Source organism: Stylophora pistillata, chromosome 6, assembly GCF_964205215.1.
Source record: "Stylophora pistillata chromosome 6, jaStyPist1.2, whole genome shotgun sequence".
Classification (NCBI taxonomy): domain Eukaryota; kingdom Metazoa; phylum Cnidaria; class Anthozoa; order Scleractinia; family Pocilloporidae; genus Stylophora; species Stylophora pistillata.
In genome coordinates, this window is record NC_142524.1 from 31,177,415 (window position 1) to 31,204,890 (window position 27,476).

The following is a 27,476-nucleotide window of genomic DNA, read 5'->3' on the forward strand; positions in this document are numbered from 1 at the left end:
AGTTTTTGAAACAGCAATTTTAATATTTTTGAAAGTAGTAAAGGCTTCTTATGGTATCTAAATAGGCTATAAATACGTGTATTGTAGAGACACATGTACATGAAAAGTATGTTAAATAAAAATGAAAAGATCGTTTTGTTCTTATTGGTTTACCTTCTGAGACAGAATGATTGAGAGTCATGTAGTGCAGTTCAAATCCTGTTCTGTCCCCCTGGGCTTCATGTTCAGCGTGGGAGAGAAGGAGCACTTTCTTTGCCTGTACAAGAACGTCAAATGGCTCCCTATCACCGCAAATCTGCTCAGGTTCAACACCACTACTATCCCCTACAGTCGCGTAGAAATCTCTGGAAGAAAATAGGATCCATCTAAAGGTGAATATTACTGTCGTTAAAATTGAAACGGCAAGAGTGATCCAAAAACTGATTTGCGCAAACTCCAATTGCGATAAATCTGCCTGGATAATTTTAGCACTTCAACAGGATTTGAACATGTGAATGCGTTACTCCTGATTGGAATGTGAGCCCCTCAATATTTTCTGCAGAGAAAGATTAGACACCGTATGGAATGACCACAAAGAAATCTCCGACACTGAAGTTCAGATATTCCACGATCATCTTGATTACCTTGTGGCCTGTACCAGATTGACTTACTGTCTCTACCTGTTCATCTCTGGTTCTAATAAACTAAGTCAAGGAGAAAGTCAGTTGAACTGAGATCACGATAAAAATTCCATCATACCTGCATTCATCACTTTCTGGAAGGCTGAAATGCTCAAAATGTATCAGAACGCTTTTGTTTTTAGGGTAAATGTCCCATAGGCAATCACCACTTTTAATCCTTGATGGAAATTCGCGGCTGCGGATGAGACCTTTCTTATCGTGCAGCGGAGCCCCGCATTCTGAAAAAGTACAGAAATCAACCGTGTGTTGGAAAAATTATTGAAAAATAAAAAGTTTGCTAGATTTTCAGTCTCCTTCCACTTTATTGCATCACCTTTTTCCTAAATCCCTGGGGCATGCCTCAGTCATTCACGATGACGGAAAATAAAAGACGTAGCTTTACATAAGTCTACGTTAGGCCTTCTTGGTTAGTCAAAATTACAGCAGAATAGAACAGACCGTTGGCGTTGCTTTGGTATGGGTCCTACTTAAACATTATTGGCCATGATACCGAAATAATCACAGTAAATGCACAATACGTCTACTGAAGTATACAATTGAATATTAAATCACATTTCAATCACAAGGGGTGACATCTCACTTGTTTTCACCCATCGTTCATGTTTCTGGTGACCTTCCCCAATCGATGTAAACGCAGTGACCCACACACGGAAGTCGGTCCCCGCGGGTAGTCCTGTGAGTGTCACTTCAATTTCCTCGGGACCAACGGTAACGCTATCATAAAAGCCTTGCGAGCAATCGTGGTCGTTAGCCTGTATGATGTGCACCCGATATCCACGTATGATGCCATTGGCATAGCTTGTGTCTATCTTATGCCACCTGACCCCTATTGTGCTGTAATCAATGACCTCAATCGTTTCAATGAATGGGTTTCTTGCAGGCACTAAGAAATAATTAGGAACAAAGGAGCGGTGAGCATACTATCAGCTTTATGAGTTGAGTCGAAGTATTTCCTATTATTAAAAACTGGATCATTGGATAATGCAATTCAAGACTTTTTATTGGCTTATAGCCATTATGGTATATGAGCCAATATACCATAACCTACAAATATGGTAACCGTAAGCGTCAGCTTAAAATTAAAAGGGAGCAAAATATTTAATAAAATTTAATAATTTAATTTAACGTTTTTAAAAAAAACAATTAGTCCACTTGCACTTGTTGGATATGAGATGATTATAACCAACTCGGCGCTACGCGCCTCGTTGACTGTCTATCATCTCATATCCAACGCGCGCTCACGGAATAATTGTTAATTATAACATTTAAAGATATATTATTCATTAGCAGTTATTCAAGATCTCGTTAGTAATTATCCTCACTGGCTGCCATACAACTCCTAGGATGATATGGCCCTTTAGTCTCATCTCTTGCTGGCTTGATTTCGTATTGCCGTTTTAAGGGGAAATTCTGTTTGGACATTGAAGGAGGTTAAAGGGTTAAATCGAATTTATGATGTGGCCAGAAACAGTTTTGAAATTTCGTCTGTTCTACAATAAATAACAACATTTTCTTCGCGCATTTGAAAATATAGAAGCCCCTATGTTATCAACGGCTGGACATAGAATCTAGCACGCTCTGTATAATATCGACACCTAATGAAAGATTTTCGAAACAAATGATAATTCTTGAGAAACGCAGATTTGCTTTACCTCCTTCCGTAGTCCTAAACTTGATCCAGTCCGTGCATCCACGTCTTCCATCTTTTAGCACAGTTATAACTTTCAGGGTGTAATTTCTCAAAGGAAACAACCACTCATATTTTAGCGTCTTTTCCTCCGCTGCTACGTTCTGCGGTACGTAAATCCTATCAGACCATCCTCCCACGAGGACCTGGTAATAATCCACGGAAGAAGAACTGATGAAGCTGCTTGGTGGCTCAGGCCAGGATACTGTGACATAAGTGTTGCCGACGACCATCTGAAGTCCTGTCCATGAGTCAATCGCTTCCCCTGATTGTTACAAAAGTGACAGATGTCAAGTGAATCTGTAATGAGTTTACATGGGTTCTACTTCATTTATCTTTCTGATTAGTCTTGAAGAAACTCGTACCTCCTTTGCAATCAAACAGAAGCGAAACTATAACAATCGCGACAGGGTCAGTCGCGTTTCTCGCGCTTTCTGATTAAAGTTTGGTTACCTTTACCACCAGTTCTGATTGATTCTTCGTGATCACCTGCACTGCCAATTGATTGAAAACTCGACACTTGAAAGACATGTGCCGTGGGCTAACATGCTTTAAATTAAACTCCCTGTTGAGGTTCCGAGAAGAGAAACGGAGCCCTTTTGCTACTATGGAATGCTATACACAGCGCGAACGTAATAAAAGTGTTACTTTTGTTATCGGACACAATTGAGATTTTGGTGAACAGCATAACAATATTTTGAGCGGATGCAAAATGCATGGTACCTGTCACAGTGGTGATGTCGCCTTTTACAGCTTCATAGTCGATCAGAAATTTGGTTTTGTCACGATATTCTTCCTCGTATCGCTGATATCCAAATCCCGATGCTCTAAGATTGAGAACTTTATCTATTACCAGTATAGTCAGGTTTTCTGGTATGTATCCACAAAGGTCAGTGGCTAGGTTCTCATCGTTTTCTGATATGCCGGGAAAGTACATCCTCAGCTGACCACTACAGACAAAGAGGAGAACCATAATTGTGATTTTGAGAGCTAGGGGAAGGTGGGGGGGAGGGGGGAGGGCAATGGGAAGCTTCGTTACGCCCCATTGCAGTTCAAAGCGTAAGAAAACGGGCTGGATACAATTTTTGGCATCATGGACGAGTTCCACACTCGAAGTACAATTGGAACTTAAAAGCCAGGCACTAATACTGCACCGAAGGCAGCGAGATAGTAGTCTGATACTGTGATGTGTACGAGACGAATAAGTAGCAAGAAAAAATAAAGTTGTAATGAAATGAATTATGTGACCTACGTACTGAAAATCAAGCGGGATTCGAACCCAGACCCCCAGATACTAATTAGGTGCTACTACCTGCATTACAAATTGTGATCAGTTTCCTCTGCAGGAAAAAAAACTCCAAATGCTCCTTGCTCCCAACCTGTTGGCTACATTTGATGAGACTAACTCGTCGTTATGGGAACAAATCATTAGAGGACGAGCTTGCGGGCTCGTGGCCAGTATGAGGCGAACCATGGTACTCGCCTCAGTTGAAATTTCCTAATTTTTTCGCCTATGTATTTTGGTAGATTCAGCAGCAAGAAGTCACAAATAATTACATGTCCAATATTTGGTTTACAACGCAGTGTTGGCTATTGCCAGAACCACAAATTCAATTATAAAATTCGATTCTAGCGCATCTTATAAATTAATGCCTCGGTTTGAAAGTCTTTCTGGCTACGGGCCTGGCTTGCAATGGGGCTGAAACCTCCTTAAAACCCCAAAAATTTGGCCTTGATAGGTAATTAAATGAACGTACTGGCATCGGTTTCCTTCATCTCTGCGACCAAGGAGAAAATTTCTGACTGTGAGGAATATTCCCGACACGCTAGACTTGGGTGCAATGTTCCAGTAGCATTTCGGGTTTTCGTCCCACTGATCGTGACCAATGTATGGGGTACCAGGATAGTTGGGACTCGTAATCTGGTCGGTATCCGCCTCCATATCGCCACCACAAACTAAGAGGAAAAAATACATCAGTGATACAGGTAAAAATCTCTGATTAAAAATACTTTACGATGACTTGATAAACAAGTTAGGCTTGACGAAGACATGTGAGAGAAGATAAACTGTAATTGGGGAGAGAAGGAAGTGGAAAGGAGGGAAGGGAAGAGAAAAAAGTTGTACGAGGGTAAAAAATAGCTTTGAATTTGGTTTAGGCAATTTTCTCACATATGTTTAGACCACTTTCATAAATGGCTGCGGATTAATACTCTTTTGTTTAAATTTAAATTAGCCCCTCTGGCCTCGCTTGAGATAATGTATTCTTTTGAATTTTTTACTGGAGAACGAGGCCAGAAGGGCTAATTTAAACTTCAACAAAAGAATATTAATCCGGCAGCCATTTATGAAAGTGGGTAGAAATCAAACGAAAGACTCCCATTAAATTACCCTGGCTCGACTGATTGATAATGTCTCCTTTACTATCAATGTTAAATCGTTTTCTTAGATCAAAACTTACAAGTTGCCCCGAATGATCCTATAGCACCCATTCCCTTGCTTGTATATCCACCAATATGAACAGCATAAGTGAGACTGTCAGTAAGATTTTCCAAGGTGACTCTTCTAGTACCAGCGTCCACTTCCATGGTTTGTAAGTTATTTGGATCACAGCAGGGCCCATAAATGATACGATAGCCCAGGATTTCACCACCTCGGTATCTCCTCTCGATTGAATTGAGTTGGAACGACACAGTGTTACTATCCAAGTTGGTAGACCAGTCATGAGGATGAGGAAACCTTAGTGGCACTTTCAAAAAAGTATGAGATTTCAAATATTAAATGACAAGCTCACTCTTTAGTACACATGACATAAAACTCAACTAATTTAGTCGTGGTTTTCTCGTTGCCATGTTCCCACCAATAACGTAGCTCCATTTTCTGCCTTTAAAAGCACACACAACCCACAATTCCTCTATTCGCTCCGACGAAGGGCTACCGCTCGAAACGTCAGCTTTTGTAATCGTTACGGTGGCCAATTTACCATTTCAACTTTGTTGTTATATCCAAATTATTTCGTTACCCCCACCGACGCAGCCCCAAACAGTTTCTTTAGCAACTATCAGCCTTTATTCATAGAACTCAACTGTCTATCGTTTGTTACTAGAAAGTTCTCGTGACAAATTCAAGAAAGAGAAACAAAAAGGGATGTTAATGGGCAGAGATAAAAGCCTGATTAAAAAACTCAAATGGCCCGGACAAATCGATCAAGAGGCACAATGGTGTAGTTTTAGTTACGAAATGATGACTTTAGTGCTCCACAATACAGTTTTAAGAAACAAATGATGTGTCCATGCTCACTGACGGTGAAAATGAAAGCGTATAACATTGGTAGCTAGGGAGTTTCTTGCTATACAAAAACGGAGTAACTAACACATAAAGATTCAGGAACAAATTACTCCTTTTTTATCAATTTTTTCCTCCATAATTCCCATATTCTCGTCGTTGGTGAATATTCAGGATATTTTGACTTTTAACTTAAAATTAGTCCCAGCATTGAAGTGTTTCCTAGAGGGTGCCACTAATATTAGCAGGAAAGCAGTTCACTCGACCTGGTGTTAGTAATCTCATTTATCAATACAAAAAAACCAACTTGAAGTAAACAATGTTTTCAAAAAGTAGGTGCTGACTTTCCTTACCTCCCTCCTCCGTCGAGATCATGAGTTTCTCGCTCTTGTAAATCTCATTGTTGTTATTTACGATGTAAACTGTGGCTATAAACTTCGCAGCTATAGGAAGGTCCGTTATATTAATGAAAGTTTCGGATGAGTTGACGATTTTATGAAAGCGAACTAGCTTATTTTCCTTGTCATCGTGGTGATAGTCGTCCTTCTTGTATGGGGAGAGCTCTGTTTGGTTTAGGGATATGACAAAGAAGTTTACACCGAGGTTACCAGGGAAGCCACTCCAGTCCAGTGAAATGAAATCGCTTCCTTCATTTCCTTTGATATTCCAAGGCACCTGAGTTGGTTGAGCTATGGAACAATATGGAAGTTGCAAAGCAGACTTAGCATGCTATTCACCCTTTACATTCCAACACTCTCCTTTCTGTTCTCTAAAATTTCCTATGGGCTTCTATAGTTGTTCAAGATTTCTTATGGGTATCTAGTTAGGAAGCATACTAACACCGGCTATATCAGAAGTAATGGTTATTTTTTCTCTGAAAAAAGTTGATGTCCTGCATCTGCGCCAAAACGAAACAGAAGATTGATTATCCACACCTAGTTTATAAGATGAAATATTTTCTTCCATTCAAATTACATATTCAAGAACCACCTACGGAAAGAAAATATTGACTACCTGAGTGTAAACCTCCTTTCAAAATGACAAGGTCAGTGACAATCTTGCTCTCCATATTTTGTATAAACACCTCTGAGTGTACAACGTCCGAACTACCAAAAGGTACTTCATGTACTTCTCCACGAACGGTTGAGCAATCCTTATGATGAAGAGCGATGCCATCTTCCGAGTACACTTTGGCGTATTCATAACTGAGGATCAAAACAACATAAAAATGAAAAATATGCTTCAAAATCCTTTCATAACTTGCTTTGAAAATGCAAATACGTTATTACGATGATTATTATCTAATCTAAGACCAGATTGTTTGAGATACGATTAATACTTTTCCTCTGTTGGCTGGGCACTGCAAAACGTTAGAAATCCACGGAATGCGTATAGTAATAGTAGCAAAGGTAAGGCTGACAAGTTAAATGCTAGGGAAACCTTGGGGAAACCCTACGGAAACCTTACGTAGTTAGGCGGTTGTGGGGGGACCTAATGTACTTCATGAACTCGCGAAAACGAATAATTCCAAACTCAATATGACTCTTTCACTTTCTATTTGTAGGCAAACACAACATCACCAGCTAAGCTGGCTTGGTTGGGAATGGTGAAGAATGAAATTTACCGCTGACCTTGGAATCTATACTCACGTTCTCCTTTTCACCCCGACACAACCATACTCGTAAAGTTGAGAAGTTACAAGGATCTTTCCCTGATCCTTTTTCTTTAATTCTATACAGGTGTTTAAACCGAAAAGAATTCAGAGTTAAGAAGTTACATTACCCGCAAGAATGGAAACGCAGGTATTGCACTGAAAGGAGTAAGACTGCATTTCTCACACCATTGTCGTATATTCTCCATTTGCAATGATACGTGTCCCAGTTCGTCTTATAGAGGCTTATAACTGCAGCTGTTTTATTGATGACTCCACCACAACCTGTATGATCATGCCAAAATAATGAAAACTGGATTCACTAAAAACAGAATTATCCAGAGCAGTTATTTATCCTTTAGGGGTTCCACAGTGTCAAATTCAAAAGCAGAGAACAGTTTCACCAAGACATACGATGGATGCATCTCGCACATTCCTCTTTACACACGGTCGATGTGCAGTTTTTAAATGTGATGTTTTCCACGCACACTAAGGGTTTTGAACCTATACTAACTGTACGTACTTTGAGGGAAGCTATGAACTGAGCTGACCAAGATGTCATAAATATTTCTTTCTACCCCTTTGTCTGAAAGATCGACTTGATTGCTCTATTTGGATCGACTTGATTGTTTTACTTAGCCACACATACGTGCATGGCGAAAATTCATCAATCCTTTTTTTTTTTTTTTTTGAAGCTCTAAACCCTGGGTATCCTCGTGGCTTGCATACTTAGTTGGATAGAGATCGTTAAAGGAACACGTTTACCTATCCAAGGTCTAAAATTCTTAAAAATAGTGAGGTAACAGGTGAGAATAGTGGTTATAGGCAAATTTAACTACCCGACAGCAATCCTTACCAGGAACAACTTCTATCTCGTCAGATCGAGGTCCTTCCATATCATTAAATGCGGACATTGAAATTTCGTACTCTTGCATAGATTGTAATCCATCTATAACCACTTGTCTCTCTGACGCGCTGATAGATTTCTTCGTTCCTTCATGGTCATGATGGTGATCTCTGTTTCTATAATACACGTTGTATCCCTGGAGAGGACCGTTATGGTGACTTAGAGGAATGGGATTGAATCGTACCCTGACACTGTGTTCGGAGAGGCTTTCCGCGCGTACGTTCAAAGGTGACATGGTTGGAGCTAAAAGGAATAGGAAATTTTTTTTCCATGGTAATAAATGATAGTTAATATTTCACTAACAAAAGGTAGTTTTACAGATGCGACTTTTTCATAAAGTAAATTTGAGCGAATGCAGGCCAGGCCTCGTTTACCACAGCTTCTAAGCAAAAAAGGTTTAATTTCGAGTCTTCCTCCCTCCCAGAAGACTCCACCTTTTATGAAAGTGGAAAAAAAAGGTTTAGAAGTTTTGCGTGTAGTTGGTTTATGAAACGTTTTGAAAAATAAATGAGCATGAGTATGTTTCAGAATGTCGCAGTGTGTGTAATCCCCATCCTATGTTTAGCTCTTGTCTGAAAAGGGTGCAAAAGTTGGGGAGAAGCTTTCTCTTGTGCCGAGTCGCTCCGCTGTGCTAGTCTCTTCATTAAACTTAACTCCTTCTTCCCCAGATTCGCCTGGTAAAACCGGCCTATGATGCGTCAAGAGTGATAACAGGCCAACCCATTTGCAAGTCCATCTTGGTTTAAAGCATTACCTCCTTCGTCGGTCCTCGCGCTGATGTTTTCACTCGTGTACATCCCATCATCCGTAAATGCCATGATCTGTATAAAATATTTACGGTTGGGGCTGAGGTACTCGACACGTCGAGATCTTTCATGGGTTGGAAAAGGGACCAACATTGACACGTGTTTGTGTGCCTCAGTGACTTTCACGAAAAAAGTATCCACGTGTTTATCGCGATGTACAAAATCATCAAACGATATTTGAACCGTTGTCGGTTCAGTGTCATCTACTCTGAGTGACCAAGAAGGCTCGTGTGTTTCTTTAATAAAAAAAAAGGATAAAATAAATTAACATTGTATTACTGCGCGTCCTATTCTCAAACACACACTATTTATCCCTCAGCCTGATAGTTGCTGTTGCATTTCGTTGTTTGTTTGCATGTGTATTTATGTGTTTATTCATTTAACTTTTCCTCTACACGTGTCCTTGTTTGATAACAGGGGCCGCATAAGTAATCCCTCTTCACCAGGTATACTCTGAAACTGACAATACTTACCGTTTGGTTTGTTAAGGGCGTTGCGTTTTTCTGGCCCGGTTGTTCGAAGGTTGGATAACGCTATCCTGGATAAATCTCCTTCCGGTAGATAGCGCAATGCATTTTGTTATCACCTATCCGCTGAATAGCGATCCTTCTGATGGATAGCGTCATCTACCCTTTGTACAACTAGGCTCTAGTTGTTACTGTTCTTATTGTTGATGTTGGTGTTATTGTCCGGCTGATAGGTATTTAAAATAGACAGAGCATATGAAACGAATTTCGTTTCCAAGATAAAGCATAACTCAATACCTGGAATATCATTTTCCAGAGCTTGGTACCATGCGCGAAAGGCATCACCTTCGTTATGCTCTCGGGTATAAAACCCAATCTCAGCTTCGTCATTTGATATAACGAGGTCAAAGCGATCGATGTGACCACAAAGTAAAGTATCATTATTGTAGCGCCCTGCTGTAACACTGAGCCACGTGTTCTTGCTGTGTGATAATGATAACGAAAATAGAGTTAATAAATGTAAAAAAAAACTAATAGAAGAACGCTGGTAATAACGCTAATCTCTGTACACTCACTTACAGCATAGATCTATTTTACCTTCCTCTTACAATCATTCAAGTGATTACTCAGATAAAGCATTTTTCGATTGACTGTCGTAATACCAAAACCAAAGCAATCACAACGACCAATCAGAAGAAAGGAAAGACCCCTGAAGAGCCAATTGGAGCTCAAAGTAAAAATAACCAAACTGCTTGAAGCAAGGGAAAACACAGGCGACCAAGTTGTTATTGGTTTTAATTTGTATCTGATTGGCTAAGAGAGAGATGGGAGTTTTCTGGACCAATCACAGATCGAAGTAAAGGAAAGCTTTAAATTGCAATAACGGAGACAAAGCTGCGGAACTTGGGTCTAAGAAAAACATGTTTGATACATCAACAACCAGCAGACCGCGATAACATTAACCTGCAGTACTCGTGACGATCCAAACGGAAGTTTTCGATCGTTATCAATATAATTTTTGTGGGGCCGCTTGGCTTGATGGTCCATCGACAGTACTGAGGTCCTCTGAAGCGACAGGGGTAGTTAGGACTGTAAATGGTTCCATTAACTTCTGTCAATTCTCTTGGCTCTCCACAAGCTAGGAAGCGAAGAAAGGTCGTTTTAGACTCATGATTGAATGGTAATTGAAATTAAAAGTGATAGCCATAAAATCACTCAAGAAATGCTTTCAAGCATAGAAATAAAGAACCTTTCAGTAAGTAGTCTCGCTCAGCCTGCTAATCTCATCAGCCAAGTAAATGTAATTCTATGATATGAAGACTTTTTTATTCATTCGACTATATGAAATGCTTCTTTAATTACACCACACACATATATTTATTATGTCTTAATGGCAAAGGGTAACTACTGTTTGACTAAACAATTGACAGGAAGCTACGGTTTAACAGTGACGAAGACACAAAAAAAACAGAAATAAACAAACAGAGCAAAAGAAAAAACAAAACATCACATAAAAAAAGTTCAATGCAGCAGATCTTCGACAGGCAGAACATCTTAGGTTTTTTTTCTAGAACCTTTGCAAGTACCATTGTGGAAGCAATACTTTGAAACTTGAAACCTATGGGAACTTACGGGTAGTAAAATCCATATCCCTGGGTGCTCCAACTCCCCGTGCTGTAAATCCAGCGATATACACTCGATATTTGGATCCAGGCTGAAGACTAGTGATAGTATGGCTTCTAAAAGATAAATCCACTGTAAACTGTTCAAAATGATGAGAATCAGAGTCCTCTACAGTACATTCGGAAAAATAGGTAATACTGTAGCCAAGAAGTTTTCCCTTGTGATGTTCTGAAGATATCTCAGACCACTCGATAAAGACACTGCTTGCTGACAAGACTCTGTACTCCACATGACCAGGTCCCTCACTTGGAACTAAAACGAAATAAAATTTTTTCATAATTGCTCGGATGTGGTCCCTCATTTTCTTTTCTTGGCGATGCTTTTCAGTTCTTACAATCACAATCATTAGGCGTGTGCCCCCGTTGTATCTAAGCAGGTAAAAAACTTAGTGCTCGTTCGAAAGTTTGATCACACTAAAGCGGCCCTGCATTTTATTATTATTTAGGCGATATGTTTCCTTTTTGTCCGTGTGTAAATTAAACTACCGGAGTAAGCTCTGATAAGATGGTTTCGATTTTGCTTCGGCGAGATATTTCTGAAAAGGAGTCCCAAGTTGCGACCGTCTAGCTAAACCTCATCGCAGTATCAATTGAAAGAAGCGAGCAGGAGTATTGCCTGACATCCTAGATGTGAAGCCCTAACTGAAACCCCCTCATTTCTTGCGTGCTTCCCCGATAGTATATACCCGAGGGCGGAGGATGGCATTGTAAGAGGAGCGTGTATTTCATAAGATAACAATACGATGACCTGGCCGGGTCTCTACACCCAACAGTTATGCCATCGTGGCTCTTAAAACAAAGCAAAAGAAAGCACAGAATGGTAAAATAACAAGAAAAAATTAGAAAAGTCACAGTACTGACCACCTTCCACCGTCTCCAGAAGAAATTGTTCGCTTTTATAAACTTCATCTTTTGTGCTAACGAGGTAAACAACAACCTCAAAGCGGCTTGATTCTGGAATACCAAACACTTCTTCCACCGAATTCGACGAATTTACCATGTGCAGATAAACTGGAGGTTGCTTTTCGTCATCACCGTGATGTTCCCCGCAACTGGGATTCTCTTCCGTGCTATTCAGAGATATTATAAAGAAGGAGGCTTCTTTGTCGTTAGGGAAACGAGACATGTCAAACATGACACTCCCCTTCTTAGTGTTGCTTGCTGTTACGTTCCATGGAGGCCGGAAAGGGGTAGCTGAAAAAATATTCAAATGATCAGTCTCAGATGAGATTTTTGTCGTAAGATACTCCGCTATGATGTCCAAACCATAACCCTTTCTAAATACTGCTTACAGCCAAATTCGTGTATTTTAATGTCTATTAATTTCTGCGGGATACAAGAAATATTGAGTCACTGATCTTATAGTTAAGGAATTTGTAATACTTTAAATTGATGGTTAGAAACGGAGAATCGCCGGATCAGACAGCGATACAATTTTTGTCATCTATTTTGAATAAATAAGAGATTGTTTCCTTTTTACCTACTCATACGGTGTGATAAGGGAAGTTAGATTAGTATTAGTTAAAGAGGTATTTTGATTATTTTATAATCGACTAACTTGATGCATTGCACTGTAGAAACAAGAGAAACATTTGGCAAAGTTCACGTATTCGCGGATTTTTAACGAAAAGATAACTTTCCTCGCGCCAAAACTCTTAAATATAGTTACATCAGCCCACTCGGCCCGATCACATCATAGCAACTCTTTTTATCTAAAGGATCTAGTTTACTTTGGTATTCATCTTGTTTTGAAAAGATTTCCCCATTCAGGCGAGGCACTCACACAAAGACCAACCATGATTTTACACCCTGTGAGATTTATGAAATTCATGTCATTACGTCAGTTCCGTTTTCAGAGGAATCAGTCATTGATTCTCCGAAAAAGGAATTTTCTGAAAAAGTTGTACGGCTACCGACCTCGGAAGTCATAGAGGAATAATACCGGAAGTAGTATAGGATATGAATAACTAATTAGATCTCACTCGGCCGAGACACTCGGACCCAGACCTCTCGGTTTTACCCAGTAAGGCCCCTTATACTACTACCGGAAACACATATGGTAAGTGAGGTTGTGAGCATGAGCACAGGAAACGATACGCGTCAATACCTGAATACAGAGCTTTCCCTTGTTCCAGAATAACAAATTCCGAGATCACCACGCTTCCTTCGTGTTCTGTATGAAGCTTAAGGGTCAGAGAGTTAGACCCGTCGAAAGGAACCTCCACTATTTCACCTTTTACCGCTCTATAATCACAACCATCATGACTCCATAGCTCACTCCCATCACTTCCAAAAATCTTAGATGAAGATCTGTTTATTGTACAAGGACACAGAAATTTAATGATTTGCAAGTAAGAAAGAAACGTGAGAGACACATTTTAGTGGGCTCTCTGATTTCCGAGAGGAATTCTGATCGATTGACCAGAATGATCTAAAATGATATTTATTACAATCCACAAAGCAAGTCTGCACAATCAGCTTTACAAACTTGAGCGAAGTAGATGTCATGCGATTTAGGGTCCAGTCATTACTTATCTTGTAGAGGGTGGGGGGGGGGGGGATTTTGGGTATTTCAAATGGTTTTCAGGGGAAATGGAGGGAGGGAGAAGTCCTCTCCAACAGATTATAAAAAGGAGGAATATAGAAACATCACTGCCAATTAACTTCTAATAAGGTGATGAATATAAGAATATTCTGGTCTTATGGGGGATCAGTAAATTTCCTTGTGACACAACCAAAATAAAGACCTATCCCTTACTCGCAAGATTTTAGTTCCACGTATTGCGCAGATATGATCATCACAGGGTCGCTAAGGCCAGGGTTGTTTATCCTCCATGAACAATCTAGTCTTCCATCCCAGCTCCACTGCGTAAGATTGAATGTTCCAAAGTAACCATGGAAAGTTCCGCCACAACCTGACAGGGACACACAATTGATTATGTTGACATTATCGAGGGATATCCCATTTGTGTCTATTATCCCACAAATTGACGGCAAATTTTGACAGCTGCGTTGGGGTTCGATTTGTTAAGCAAAAGTAAACTTACGAACAGAATTGGAAGGCAAAAAGTCGAGGTACGAAATTATCAAAGATAAAAGCATGGCAATTTACCTTACTTCAAGATGAAATTATTGTTAATCCAACAAGCTTTTTTCAATTACGCAAGCATGCTGTGTAAACTGTCTTCGTATTCTTTTATTTTTGCAAGGATCACGCTTATGTTGTCATTTTAGTGTTCAGATCGGTGGCTGCTGACGGCCGATCGCGTTGGAGAATATTATCATTGACTTCCGATAAGAGCAAGCGTTGATTCGCAAAAAAAGTAAAATAATAAAATGAATAAAGGCTGATAGTTTCGAAAGAAACTGTTTGGGGCTGCGTCGGTGGGAGTAACGAAATAATTTGGATATATCAACAAAGTTGAAATGGTAAATTGGCCACCGTAACGATTACAAAAGCTGACGTTTCGAGCGTTAGCCCTTCGTCGGAGCGAATAGAGGAATTGTGGGTTTTGTGTGCTTTTAAAGGCAATTTATTCGTGTTTTTCTCGTTGCAATGCTCCCACCAATAACGTAGCTCCATTTTCTGCCTTTAAAAGCACACAAAACCCATAATTCCTCTATTCGCTCCGACGAAGGGCTAACGCTCGAAACGTCAGCTTTTGTAATCGTTGCGGTGGCCAATTTACCATTTCAACTTTGTTGATATATCTAAAATAATAAAAGGATGGTTGAATTGTACAAGGACTCTTGTTACCTGATGAATTTTAATTATGGGAATGATTTTTTTGCATGAGAGGAAAAACGAATTAGTCTTGGATGAATTTTGATTGTTGAAACAACTCATCTGAAGGATATATGCTTTTCAGCCTAAAATACGCATTTACCATCAAAATACACAAATCAACTGAAATGCGTATATGGATTAATTGAGTCTTTTTCGTTGATGTAATGCAATGGACAATTAATCTCTTGTTTACCAATAAGTACTGTTTCCCAGTCTGATATCGGTCCATCTTCAACGGTGAATGCTGCAACCGAGATCTGATATTTTCTTCCTCCGTCCAGTCCCTCGAGAACAAGATGGGTATCCGTGGAATTGACCGTCACAACTTCTCCCATGTCCCCATCGTCATGCCCCCATTGATAATGGTCCTTCCAATCCCTGATATGGACCTTGTATCCAACAAGCCTTCCATTTGCGTATTTTGCAGCAAGAGGATCCCATGTAACTTTGACCCCGTTAGGATCCAGGAGTTCAACGCGCACATTTGGCGGGGCTTTCGATGGAGCTGAAAGGTGGGTCAAAAAAAAGGTCACTTTAATGACTATATCATAGAGTTGTAGACTGAACTTCCAATTCACATTTCGGTGAGATGAATTCATCTAACATCGTTGATTACTATAACACTTACACTTTGTGAATACCATGAAACAATGCAGAATAAATAACATTAACAACAGCAAAAGTGTATTTAAGTACGCTACACCAAGGAAGGCAAGGCCTGTTTAACATATGCGTAAAAAAATTACTTAAAAAAGAATCAGTAGTGAGTATGATCACAAAGGACTAAAATAATGTAAATTTCACTGTATACTGCTACCTTCTACCAAATCAACGGTATATCTCGGCTCAAATAGACAAGACGACTATAGAGCAGATCTGTATTCAATCTTTGCTCGAGTGAATATTGGCAGTTGAATGAACCGAAATAATCCAAACGAAATTTGCTCATGCATTTAAAACTGAAAAAAAAGAAATTACAAGGCGGACTATTTTCCAACCCGATGTTGGAGATCACTTTCCCGCAAACAATTTAAATTCAGGAATTTACATGTGTGCAAAGAGTGTTCCCAATACGATCCTCTTAATGGTACATATGTTTCAAAACATTTCGACAGTATAAACAAAAGTTCTATTTCCTTACCTCCCTCTGGTGTTGTCACCGAGTCACTGTGGCTAAAATACATGTTATGTTCTGCGAAAGCGACGACATTGAGGATATAGTCTCGGTTGGGCATGAGTAAGTTTTCCAGGCGGTAGGATGTTTCGTGTTCGCTGACTGGCACCATGATGGAAACGTTGTCTTGAGTGAATCTAACATAGAGGCCATGAACGTGCTCATCCAGGGGAAAGTTTCCCCAAGATAGATCAGCTGATAATGAATCTAGACTCGACGAGAAGCTCCATGAGTTCAAATAGGTTTCTGAGACGATAGAGAATATTTGATGTAAGAATAGTTCATACAATTTCGATTTTCTTTACGCTGGTTTGTTTGTTTTTTGTAATCTATTTGTCATTATTTGTAAGTGGGTATTTTTTATTTTTGTTTCACTAGAAATAGATAAATAAATGATTAGAGGGGTTAAACATGGTATCCGTAAAACATTGCTCGATAAATATAGTAGAGCGAGTATAAGGTGTGAGAGGCAGAAAAAAATCAGTCAACTACATTTCATCCCTACAGACCTGTTTCGTGGTTGCCCACTCATCAGGGGATTTTAATCCATTAAAATCCCCTGGTGAGGGGGCAACCACGAAACAAGTCTGTAGGGATGAAATGTAGTAAATAAATGATTAAATAAATGAGTACGTTACCATATATATGGAAATAATGATTTCAAGTGCGATCATAACCGAGCGCTCAGCTAATGTCAACGTATGGACATAACGGTGCTGAGGGTTCTAAGGAATTGCCAAAAAAAACCTGACAAAGTCTTATACGCTAGGGAATGAGGAGGAGAGGGTACCCTGTGGTAGACATGCAACCTGTCTTATTTTAAACCATCTTCATTCATTACCTATGCCGCTTATTGTTTTGCGTGGCTAAGTTATACGGAAAAGATTATGGCCGAGGAAATGCGCAGCAATGAGTAGGGCAGATACCTTCGATCTCGTCAAAGAGTCCATGATACCATGAATGAAAACCATCACCACGTCTGTGATCTTCTCTTCCTTGAGCGAAGAAATTAACGTCTGCCTGGTCGCTGGATACGACAACATGGAAGTGATCAAAGTGTCTGCATACTAAGGAAGGAGTGCCGCTGTCTCCCGTTGAAATGCTAACCCAGTCATTTAACCTAGTAAGGAGGAAAAGGTTTCAAATGATCAATTCATAAGTTTTATAAGTGAATGTTCGGGCAAAGTAATAAACAATCGGTAGTTATTAGGGGAAAGGATGGAGGAACAACGGAAGGACACCTGAATGACCGTTAAGGGAAAAAGGCGGAATATATCAGTACCGACGAAACAATGGAAAAGATAAAAAAGATAAAGAAAAGGGTCGTCACTCGAGCCATGTAGCCCACTCAACCAGAATATGTCCCAGTTTCCTTCGCATGAAGCGAAGGGTATCACTTCACCCTCCTGGATAAAATATTAGTCCATCGTAAGTTATTTCCCACAGAATTTCATCAGGCTTCCCTGACAACTCGCTGGTACCCATTTTATCTTCTGGGTGGAGAAAGGAAATGTGAGAGTAAAGTATTTTGACCAAGAACACAAACACATTGACCTGGACCGGTCTCGAACCCAGACCTTTCTACCCGGAATCCAGTGCACTAATTATGAGGCAGACAATGGTTCCTTGCAAAAGTGGAAAAGGGCTGAGTGTCAATTAAAAAAGTAACGAGGAAAAAACGTTAAGAATGTAATGCCAAAAATAGACGACACACTAAATTGCAGCCGTATGCATATCTCTAGCTTTGAAAGTCTGTAAGAGTGGAACGAGGCAAGTAGAGCCCAATTTATTGACCAACGGTTCCACAACGGCATAGATTCTCACCAGCATCCTTTATCATATTCATATTGCTCCAAACTGAAATCTTTAAACGTCATCCATATGTTCTTGATTGGCTCACTAATATTCGGCCTGATAGACCAAAGGCATTTCTGTTTCCCGACGTATTGACAAGGTTTATTAGGGCTGTCAATTGTCCCATTGACCATAGTCAGGACGCGTGGTTCCCCGCAACCTTGTAAAAGACAAAAAACTTAGCTCAGCGGTGATATTTAGTGAGTTTTACGTCAGCAAATCACATACTGATGACGTTTCGGGGGTAACGAGGAAGGAGGGACCCTTTTATTTTTCCCATGACGGCTAGTACCTTTGGAGGATCAGTTGGTATATTACGTGGACTATGTGTAATTTCGGCAAGCAACAGTTGCAAACAAAATTCTAAAAAATGAAGTCACAAAATCGACAAAGATTTGTGCAAGACTGACCAAAGTTAGAAAATGAAATCACCCTTAACTAGTACTGTAAATCGCCTCTTATTACTTACCAGTGTATAATTCTCTATCATTAAATCTCCCAACCCCTTTGGAAGTAAACCCAGCAACTCGTATACGATACTGCAAACCCGGACGAAGATGGCACACTTTTCCATGACGTTCACTTGGATCGTTGACGTCAAGGCTTCCAGTATGTCTTCTTGGGTCGTCTTCAGAGTAACAACTGGTTTCGTAAAAAATTCTGAAGCCAATAATTTTGCCATTTCTATTTTCCTCGGATATTTCATTCCACTTGATTACCACACACCCGTCCGCCATTACTTCGTAATATTCAATGTGAGGTCCTTCGCTTGGAACTATCAATCGTCACAAAGATGTAGAGATAATTGACAACCATAAAATTTTTTGTAGCAAAATTAAGCACTGGCGACTAGTTATGATCATGCTTAAACACGAAGGCGCGCTATATAAGGCAGTCTTCCCTGGGAAGACCCAGGCTCATTTGTCACTCACCGTTGACGTGTGCGGGTCAAATTTAAATGCTGGTAGACGAACAAAAGGAGCTAATGAGATATCTATTGTTTACTTCCACCAGCATGGTGGCATGAGGTAACGTGCGAACCACCTACTTCGATCTCAAATTTACCGCCAAAAATAAAGACAGTTTCCATTGGAGAAAGGAAATACAAATCTCAAAAATTCTTGTATTGTGATAAAGACATAAAACAATTTTGAGGAATGCGCCCGCTGTTCACTGCTTTGAAGTAGCTGTAGCTCAAGCTGACTTATCTCTAAGAGTTCTACATCACACGACGGTTGATTGACAAATGGTCCAGTGGGACCTAAGGCTCCTTTTATAGCGCGCCTTCGTGTTTAACCAGCACTCTCTGATTGCATACGTTTGTTGGTCAAAAGTAGTATGGTACTTGTATTTCATGTCAAGTTTTGTTTTTTGGTACCAATTTTCGGACTGTAGCTGTCCTATCTATTGGTAGAATATGTGAGTTAATAGGCGGATGTCTAACTCACTTGGTATAATCCAATTAACCAAAAAAATGTTTCTCTCGAAGGCTGAATTTCTACAAAAAACATCAGGTATTCTGTGTTCATGCTATTTGAAACAGTTTAAGTTCAAAAGAGAACTTACCTCCCTCATCGGTCTGGACATGGAAAAGAGGACTTTTATAAATCTGATTAGTCTTGTCTACAAGGTACACGATGGTAGAGAAATTGCTCAGAACTGGCAATCCACGTAAATCAGCGGTTTCCTCCGTAGCATTGACCATGAACATAAAGTAACCTTTTTTATTCTTATTGTTGTCGTAATCATGATGTTCATGTTCATTTTCTTCCTTTGTCTTGTTTAGAGTTATGATAAAAAGATTGGTGTCTATACTGCCAGGGGAATCACTAAGATCCATAAGGACTCCACTGGCTGTAGTGTTGTAAGGTATATCCCAGTGAGGAGAAGAGGGAGCTTTGAAAAGAACCAGGATTATTAGTGATGAGAAACATGGTATCTGTTCTTAAACTATATTCTCATTTCCCTTTTTTACATACTTTTATATTTAAATTATTTAATGTTATGTACCCATTATATTAGTTTAATCATTTGTATATACGCAATTAAGCCTTAAGGCTGCAATGTATATGACCATTAAACTATCTATCCATCTATCTATCTATCTATCTATCTGTCTATCTATCTATCTATCTATCTGTCTATCCATCTATCTATCTATCTCTCTGTCTATCTATCTATCTATCTATCTATCTATCTATCTACCTACCTATCTATCTATCTGTCTATCTATCTATCTACCTATCTATCTATCTATCTATCTGTCTATCTATCTATCTGTCTATCTCTATCTATCTATCTATCTTCGTACCATACATGTATATGTAGGTCTCAGGCCCATTTGGAATAATTGAAGAAGTACGATGACAGTCTAAAATTCATAACTTGTTTCATGTTTCACTTATTTGAAATTTCTCACAAGTTTCACTTATCAGTTAAAATTTCTCACAAGAAGACTGGTCTCAGATCGATAAGATTAAATATGATCCATTCAAATGGAAGAGCAATAACACTTTTATCTCAAAGACTTAAACCATGACAAAAGATGGATATGTGACGAGAATTTAATGGCGAAGTTACCTGAATAAAGATATTCGTCTTGTTCTAAAATGGCGAATTGCGATCTCGCATAGCTCCACTCATGATTCGTGTGAAATACGAGGGTCAGATAGCTGGATCCATCAAATGGTACTTGTCCTACGTCTCCAAGAGCATGTGAACACCCATCGTAATTAAAGATCTCAGAACCGTCACTCTTGAAAACCTTTGTATAACCCCTGTGGCAAGAGAACGGCAAGAGAGCTTGGTAACTTATACAGTGGTTCATGAAGGACCACAAAGTATACAGAGAGAATGCTTAAAAAAAAAGAGGGCAAGAACGAAAAAGACGACACCGAAAATAGAAATAATGACAGAAATAAGTTTAAGTTCATTTAAGATTTAAGGTGAAAATACCATATATGAAAATAGTAGCAGCAATGTGTAGTAGACTCGTTTTAATTAATAAAAAGAATTGAAAGCACTTCAAAAGCCATCAGAAGTTTGTCATTCGGTTCGATACCCATGCCCAGCTCCTTTTCGAGAAATCAGCCTAAGCTCCACGTAACGAAGACCCGCACTTGAAAAAGTGTCTAATGAGATTTCTTTATCGCCTAAAGGAGGTGGAACGGAGGACGAAGGATAGCAATAACTAGTCTCTCACTCGCAAGATTGTATCCGCACGTCGATTCCACTGAGGTACAGAACAGGGTTGGTGAGTCCAGGGTTATATATCCGCCACTCGCAGTGGAGTTGTTCCCAGTTCCACTGCGTCACATTGAACTCTCCAATATAACTGTTAAACGTTCCCTCGCAACCTAAATATGAACAAATAAGTGAAAATCTCAATGCGTTGATGAAAAAATAAACTTAGTCAGTAACCAGGTATGACAGATAGCATGGGAATGTATACCTGTACATATAGCAGGTTAGTAAGTCTAGTTTTGCATGGATACATGTATATCTTTTCGTCGTTAAATTCGGAAACATATGGCGACGTGTCGTGGAGTTGCTAAATCCAACTTGAGCAATTGTAAACGACTCTACATTGAATGATTGAATGATAACAACTAAACTCTATTGGATTCTTTTATCAATTTATTTAACTTTCCTAGTCTAGATACTTCTACTTCTTCCACTGCTCTTACTTTTACAACTACTACTGCGACACAGTACAACTACTACTGACTAGCATTAGTAAATTACCGCTGATGGCTGCTGATACCACTAAAAGCAGCACAATTACCAATGCCTTACTCTTCTTCCATTACTTACCCACTCTTATCGTTTCCCAGTCTGATCGTGGCCCGTAGCCAAAAGTAAACGCAGCCACTGCCACATCTACCTTTCGACCTCCATCCAAACCATGAAGAACAATATGGGTATCCGGGAAAGTAACGTTAAACCTTTTATAATCTCTCTCATCATGATTGTGGTGGTCCCGAAAGTACACTGTATACCCACGTAACTGACCATTTGCTTGGTGTGATGGGAGCTGATCCCATTGTATCAGGACGCTGTTCCGTTGCAGTTCCTCCAAGTGTAAATTATCTGGTGACTCACTTGGGACTGAATTAAATAAGAGAGAAACGTGAAATCGATCAAGGCTTTGTCGTATATCGTTAACTGCGTTTTGCGGTCCTGATTATATTGTCTTGAATCTTCATGTAACACAGAGAGTACCCGACATCTTAAATATCCTTTTTAGTACAATACCTATAATTGGCTTCTTCATACGCATAGCAACAGTTTGCAGAACGTTTGATAAATTTAAGGTTTCTTTTACTTAAAACAACGGTATCAAAGGCGTCTCGACCGTAAAATTTATTACTGACGGATCAGGCGAAAGATTTGTTTTCCTTCCTTTCTTCGAGTAATTTGCCTAGTTTCTCCATGAATTATATGAATTATGTTACGTATTATAGTATGCCCTTAGAATTATTCATCAAAAGTAAAAAAAAAGCCTATATTATCTTTGCCGAAAAGAGTGCTTAGAGTGAATTACCCTACTCCAACCGCCTACCCTTCAGAAACCCAATCCTACCCTTAAATCTATCAATATATGTAATTTGTGGAGTTTTCTTTTATCTTGTTTTAAGTCATGGAGAGAGAGATACGCTTCTCTTCATTTGTTAATTCACCAGCGCCACCTCTCCTCATCATTGTCTCCTTAAAAATATTTGATTCCACTGTTGTTCATCATTCTCTTTATAACGTAGTAATTTGGATATATCAACAAAGTTGAAATGGTAAATTGGCCACCGTAATGATTACAAAAGCTGACGTTTCGAGCGTTAGCCCTTCGTCGGAGCGAATAGAGGAATTGTGGGTTGTGTGTGCTTTTAAAGGCAGAAAATGGAGCTACGTTATTGGTGGGTGCATGGCAACGAGAAAAACATGAATAAATTAGTGGAATGAAAAGCGTTCATTGATCCCTGTGGGATTTAGACTGCCGGTTTGAAAGATGAGCTTTTGTTCAAGATTTTTACGGCTTTCCGTGCCACCTAAGTGCAAGGAAAGACCGCAGATTGCCATATGTTGCTTAGAATGATTGGGTAAATTAAAATGTCTAGCGACTGGTTTCGTTCTAAGCAACATATGGCAATCTGCGGTCTTTCCTTGCACTTAGGTGGCACGGAAAGCCGTAAAAATCTTGAACAAAAGCTCATCTTTCAAACCGGCAGTCTAAATCCCACAGGGATCAATGAACGCTTTTCATTCCACTAATTTATTCATGTTTTTCTCGTTGCCATGCACCCACCAATAACGTAGCTCCATTTTCTGCCTTTAAAAGCACACACAACCCACAATTCCTCTATTCGCTCCGACGAAGGGCTAACGCTCGAAACGTCAGCTTTTGTAATCATTACGGTGGCCAATTTACCATTTCAACTTTGTTGATATATCCAAATTACTTCGTTACTCCCACCGACGCAGCCCCAAACTGTTTCTTTCGAAACTATCAGTCTTTATAACGTACCTCCCTCAATCGTTTGAGCGGTAACATTTTCACTTGCATAGATTAGGCTTCCTATTTCTTCCCCAGTAAACGCAAGAACATCAAAGATGTATGTGTGGCTAGAAACCAGTAGCCGTTCCACACTATAGTGCTTGTCATGGCCGTTCACCGGTAGAAGTACAGAAACGTTGTCTTTTTGATCTGTGAATCGCACATAGTACTGTGTAATTGACACACCAAGAGGAAAATCATCCCACTCCAAATCGGCTGAGATTTCACTTGTGGTCACCCTCACAGTCCAAGACAACTGCGTCACTGGAAAAAGACACAGCAAAAGTACTTTAATCATTTATCCGAATTCTGTATAAACTCAAGGAAAAATGCCTGCAGAAGAAACTGACTCGCTGCTTGAAGTCATTTCGTTTCTGTTATCTCTGTTCCAATAATAGCCTAAAAGGAAATATAGCTTGCCCATCCAGATAGTCTTCCTCCAGATCGAATTTCAGCCTACTGGTATCCATTCACACATCTGGGTGAAGGAAGAAATAGTGAAAGGGAAATTTATGGTTCAAGAACACAATGATTCTGACCTATTTTCCGTCACGATCTTTCATTCCTAAGTCCAGCGTTCAGAACTACTCGTCAGCAGTTTCAAACTTGGCGGTCATTTTTAGGGCTTCTATCTTTTTTTGAAGCAAAATCAGACCTCAAGATCTTAAAAAAATTGTGTTCAAGTCCGAAGAAATAGCATTTTACAGTACACACTGAACCTAAGCCAGTAAATAAACAAAAAAACTAAACACACATACGTACACACTACACGTTCAGAGAGAAAAGGCGAAAGTGAACCGCGTTAAGATCCACCAGATCACAGAATAAAATGATATATTATGTTTCCTTGAATTGTAGTTTTTCACAATTTCCAGACATACCATTCAGGTCCTCATGGGATGCTTCATACGAAGCATAAAAACCATCCCCACGCCTGTATTTGTCTCTTGTATGAAAACTGACGTCTGCATGACTGTCCATGATGATTGCGATGAAATCTTCCCGGTGCCTACAAACTGATACCCCACTGACATTTCCTTTCGTCGAAATCCCAACCCAGTCGTTCGATCTGTGAAAAGTAAAGTTGCTGTTGAATACCTCAATAGAACATAAAAATAACAACCCAAACTGGTGTAGTTTGACTCTCACCTGCAATTGGAGTTATGCTCGTACTCTTCCAAACGAAATTCTTTAAAAAACATCCAGATCACTTTGACCGCCTCATCGGTGTCTGGTGTGATTGACCAATGGCAATTCTGTACTCCTCCATACGAGCATGGCTGATTAGGACTCGCTATCATGCCGCTGCTGTTTGTAAGCGTCACTGGACCTCCACACCCTAATGAATGAATTAATGAATAAATGACGGACTTAGTAGGTGAGTTGACTTGTAAGGACTTTCGACTTTCAATCTCTGATTTTCTGTCGAAGGTGATGCAGTGGAAAGTTGAGTTTCAATGACTAAACGCTTGATTAATTGACTAGCAGCTTGATTAATGGAACGACTAATCAATCTTTGAATGTATCGACTCTTTGAGCAATTGTTCGTTCTTCACTACTTTTTGCTTTTGTTTGTTTGTCAGTTGTCTTCTTAAGCAATCATGTTACATTTTGCATTTGAATTATAGGCAAATTGCTTACCAATGTAAATATCATCTCTGTCAGAATATTCTCCGACTCCTTTTGACGTAAATCCAGCGACACCTACGCGGTACTGCAATCCTGGGTAGAGGTCGCATACTGTGGCACTCAGGGTATCTGGCGAGCTGACATTTAAACGTCCGGTATGGAAGAGGCCGTTTTCTTGGTAATTGTGGCAAGCAAGTTCGTAATGAATGTTGTAGCCTTGAATGAAGCCATTTCTACGCTCCTCAGAAATTGGATGCCAACTGATCTCTACACAGCCATCTTTGGTCCAGTAATCGTCGATGGGGGGACCCTCACTGGGAACTAATATAAATGAAATATCTATTAACATCACGAAAGAGATTTAAGGTTAAAACAAACAATGACTGACTTCTTTTTCGCCTAATCAATAATACTCGAAATCAACTTTTTCAGAAAAAAATTGCTGTTTAGACATGCTGTGGACCTAAGAAAGACATGTATCCCTGATCATTTGCCTCCTGACGTCCTCTGAACAGTCAAGGTTCAAAAAAGAAATCGTAAGGCAGTTGATTCTTTATATCTAATTTGGTTCGGATCGAACAACTAACGACTGGTTAAAGCGTTATCGTGCGTTTATAAAGAGGAAAAGAGTGCTAACAGTTGCTTGCATCGCAGCTTTAAGTTACTCTAGCTCCTTGATTGCAATCCTAACTGCTTTGTATCTCAATGTACGCTCAGCCACGCATGAACGAGCTGTTTTGAGACATTTTCAACGCTTAAGCTGAAGTCTTGTCCACAAAAAAATTCCCTCAAATCAATACCTGACACATATCATTAGGTTGCATGCAAAATGTGAACATAAAGCAAGGGATTGAGCTTGATGTCGTTAATTTATCATCTATGCTATGAATTCTGTAAGCGGTTGAGATATTTAGTCTATAATAACTCACCACGCTCTTCTGTCTGGAGCTGAATCTCTTTACTTTGGTAAAGCTCATGGGTACTTTCTTCAACGAGATAAACAGAAATAGTGAAATTGGTAAATGCTGGCAGGCCCATCACTTTTGCAATTGTCTCGGATGAGTTCACCATGTGAAGATAATTCCTGGGCTTAAAGTCGTCATCATGATGGTGATGGTGGTGATCGTCGTCGTCGTTTTCATATTTTCTCTGAGTCTCGTTAATTGATACAATGAAGAAAGCGTCAACTTTGCTATCGGGGTGGCCAGAGAGATCGACAAGAACTGCCCCATCGCTTGAGATGTTTGCAGCTATATTCCACTCAGGAGATTGATGAGCTAGCATTGTTGTAAAACAATAAAATTTAGGAAAGGGCATTCAATTCCACTAAATTAGAGTTTTTTTTATTAAAATACGAAATGTTGTAATGCGGTTGGTAACCGGTCGTTCCACCAACGTGTCAGTTCGCCAACGTTAGTTCGCCAGCGTCCAAGATAATGTAATTAAAAATGACCATTGGAATAAAATTTTACTTTTGATGTATTCACGAGTGTTCGTAGGTTAATATCGTTTGAAATTGGGAGTAAATAACTATTTAACTACGCAAATGTTAAATGAAAATGTTCTATAGTAGGTTTATACTCTACTAGGTAAAAGCCTGGGATGGTTTTCAAAGTCTTTTCCCACACAACACGATCAGCCGTCCAGGAAATGAGAGATTGGGGAGAGTGAATTTCAAACGATACTAACCAATGAACACCCATAAATACATCATAAGTAAAATTTTATTCTTATGGTCATTTGTAATTACAATTATTTTGGACATTGGCGAACTAACATATAAGTATTGGTGAACTGAAATTAGACATTGGCGAATCGATCTCATACGTTGGCAAACTGACGTTGGCGAACTGACAAGTTGAAAGCATTATGTTTTTTTAAAACAGTCATCTTATTAATCAATCAGTTACTCAACCAATCAATTAATCAATCAGTGAACCAGTCAACCAATTAATCAATCAATCAGTCAACCAGTCAACCAATTAATCAATCAATCAGTCGGTCAGTCAATCAATCAATCAATCAGTTAATCAGATAATGAAGCAACCAATTAAGCTATCAAGCAATCAGTCATTCACAGAAACAGACAAGCCAACAGATCATCAGTGGATCGAGCGATCGATCTAGGAGTTCAACATAATTAGTCTCAATGCATTTAAACATTGAACATAGCGGCCCGGCATTGTTCAGTTGTCTTATGCACTTTTTATACCAGCTTCAATCTTATCTTCAAATAATTGTAAAAGCAAAGGCCGCATCTTGATATGCTTTAATGTGACAGCGTGATGCTGTTAGTGAGTTTCACTTGCGCTGGTCAATAC

The 27,476-nt window shown here is 39.5% G+C and overlaps 1 protein-coding gene across 1 annotated transcript in view; it reads right to left on the bottom strand.

Moving 5' to 3' along the window:
• The window catches only part of LOC111338572 (uncharacterized), a 64,811-nt gene that overhangs the window by 20,438 nt on the left and 16,897 nt on the right, over positions 1-27,476 (bottom strand). Inside the window, exons 14-45 of the mRNA XM_088762625.1 lie at positions 26,085-26,432; positions 25,168-25,476; positions 24,676-24,865; positions 24,408-24,595; positions 23,497-23,790; positions 21,792-22,085; positions 21,181-21,334; positions 20,559-20,755; positions 19,545-19,874; positions 18,448-18,753; positions 17,949-18,138; positions 17,051-17,244; positions 16,092-16,370; positions 15,144-15,455; positions 13,922-14,078; positions 13,271-13,473; positions 12,025-12,357; positions 11,114-11,416; positions 10,445-10,619; positions 9,779-9,963; positions 8,963-9,250; positions 8,158-8,451; positions 7,433-7,586; positions 6,665-6,855; positions 6,004-6,339; positions 4,827-5,114; positions 4,125-4,323; positions 3,091-3,317; positions 2,333-2,632; positions 1,261-1,563; positions 739-898; positions 154-344 (exon numbers count right to left, since the gene is read on the bottom strand). Of these exons, the coding sequence (XP_088618751.1) occupies positions 154-344; positions 739-898; positions 1,261-1,563; positions 2,333-2,632; positions 3,091-3,317; positions 4,125-4,323; positions 4,827-5,114; positions 6,004-6,339; positions 6,665-6,855; positions 7,433-7,586; positions 8,158-8,451; positions 8,963-9,250; positions 9,779-9,963; positions 10,445-10,619; positions 11,114-11,416; positions 12,025-12,357; positions 13,271-13,473; positions 13,922-14,078; positions 15,144-15,455; positions 16,092-16,370; positions 17,051-17,244; positions 17,949-18,138; positions 18,448-18,753; positions 19,545-19,874; positions 20,559-20,755; positions 21,181-21,334; positions 21,792-22,085; positions 23,497-23,790; positions 24,408-24,595; positions 24,676-24,865; positions 25,168-25,476; positions 26,085-26,432 (7,872 nt within the window). The remainder of the gene's footprint in view (positions 1-153; positions 345-738; positions 899-1,260; positions 1,564-2,332; positions 2,633-3,090; positions 3,318-4,124; positions 4,324-4,826; positions 5,115-6,003; positions 6,340-6,664; positions 6,856-7,432; positions 7,587-8,157; positions 8,452-8,962; positions 9,251-9,778; positions 9,964-10,444; positions 10,620-11,113; positions 11,417-12,024; positions 12,358-13,270; positions 13,474-13,921; positions 14,079-15,143; positions 15,456-16,091; positions 16,371-17,050; positions 17,245-17,948; positions 18,139-18,447; positions 18,754-19,544; positions 19,875-20,558; positions 20,756-21,180; positions 21,335-21,791; positions 22,086-23,496; positions 23,791-24,407; positions 24,596-24,675; positions 24,866-25,167; positions 25,477-26,084; positions 26,433-27,476) is intronic.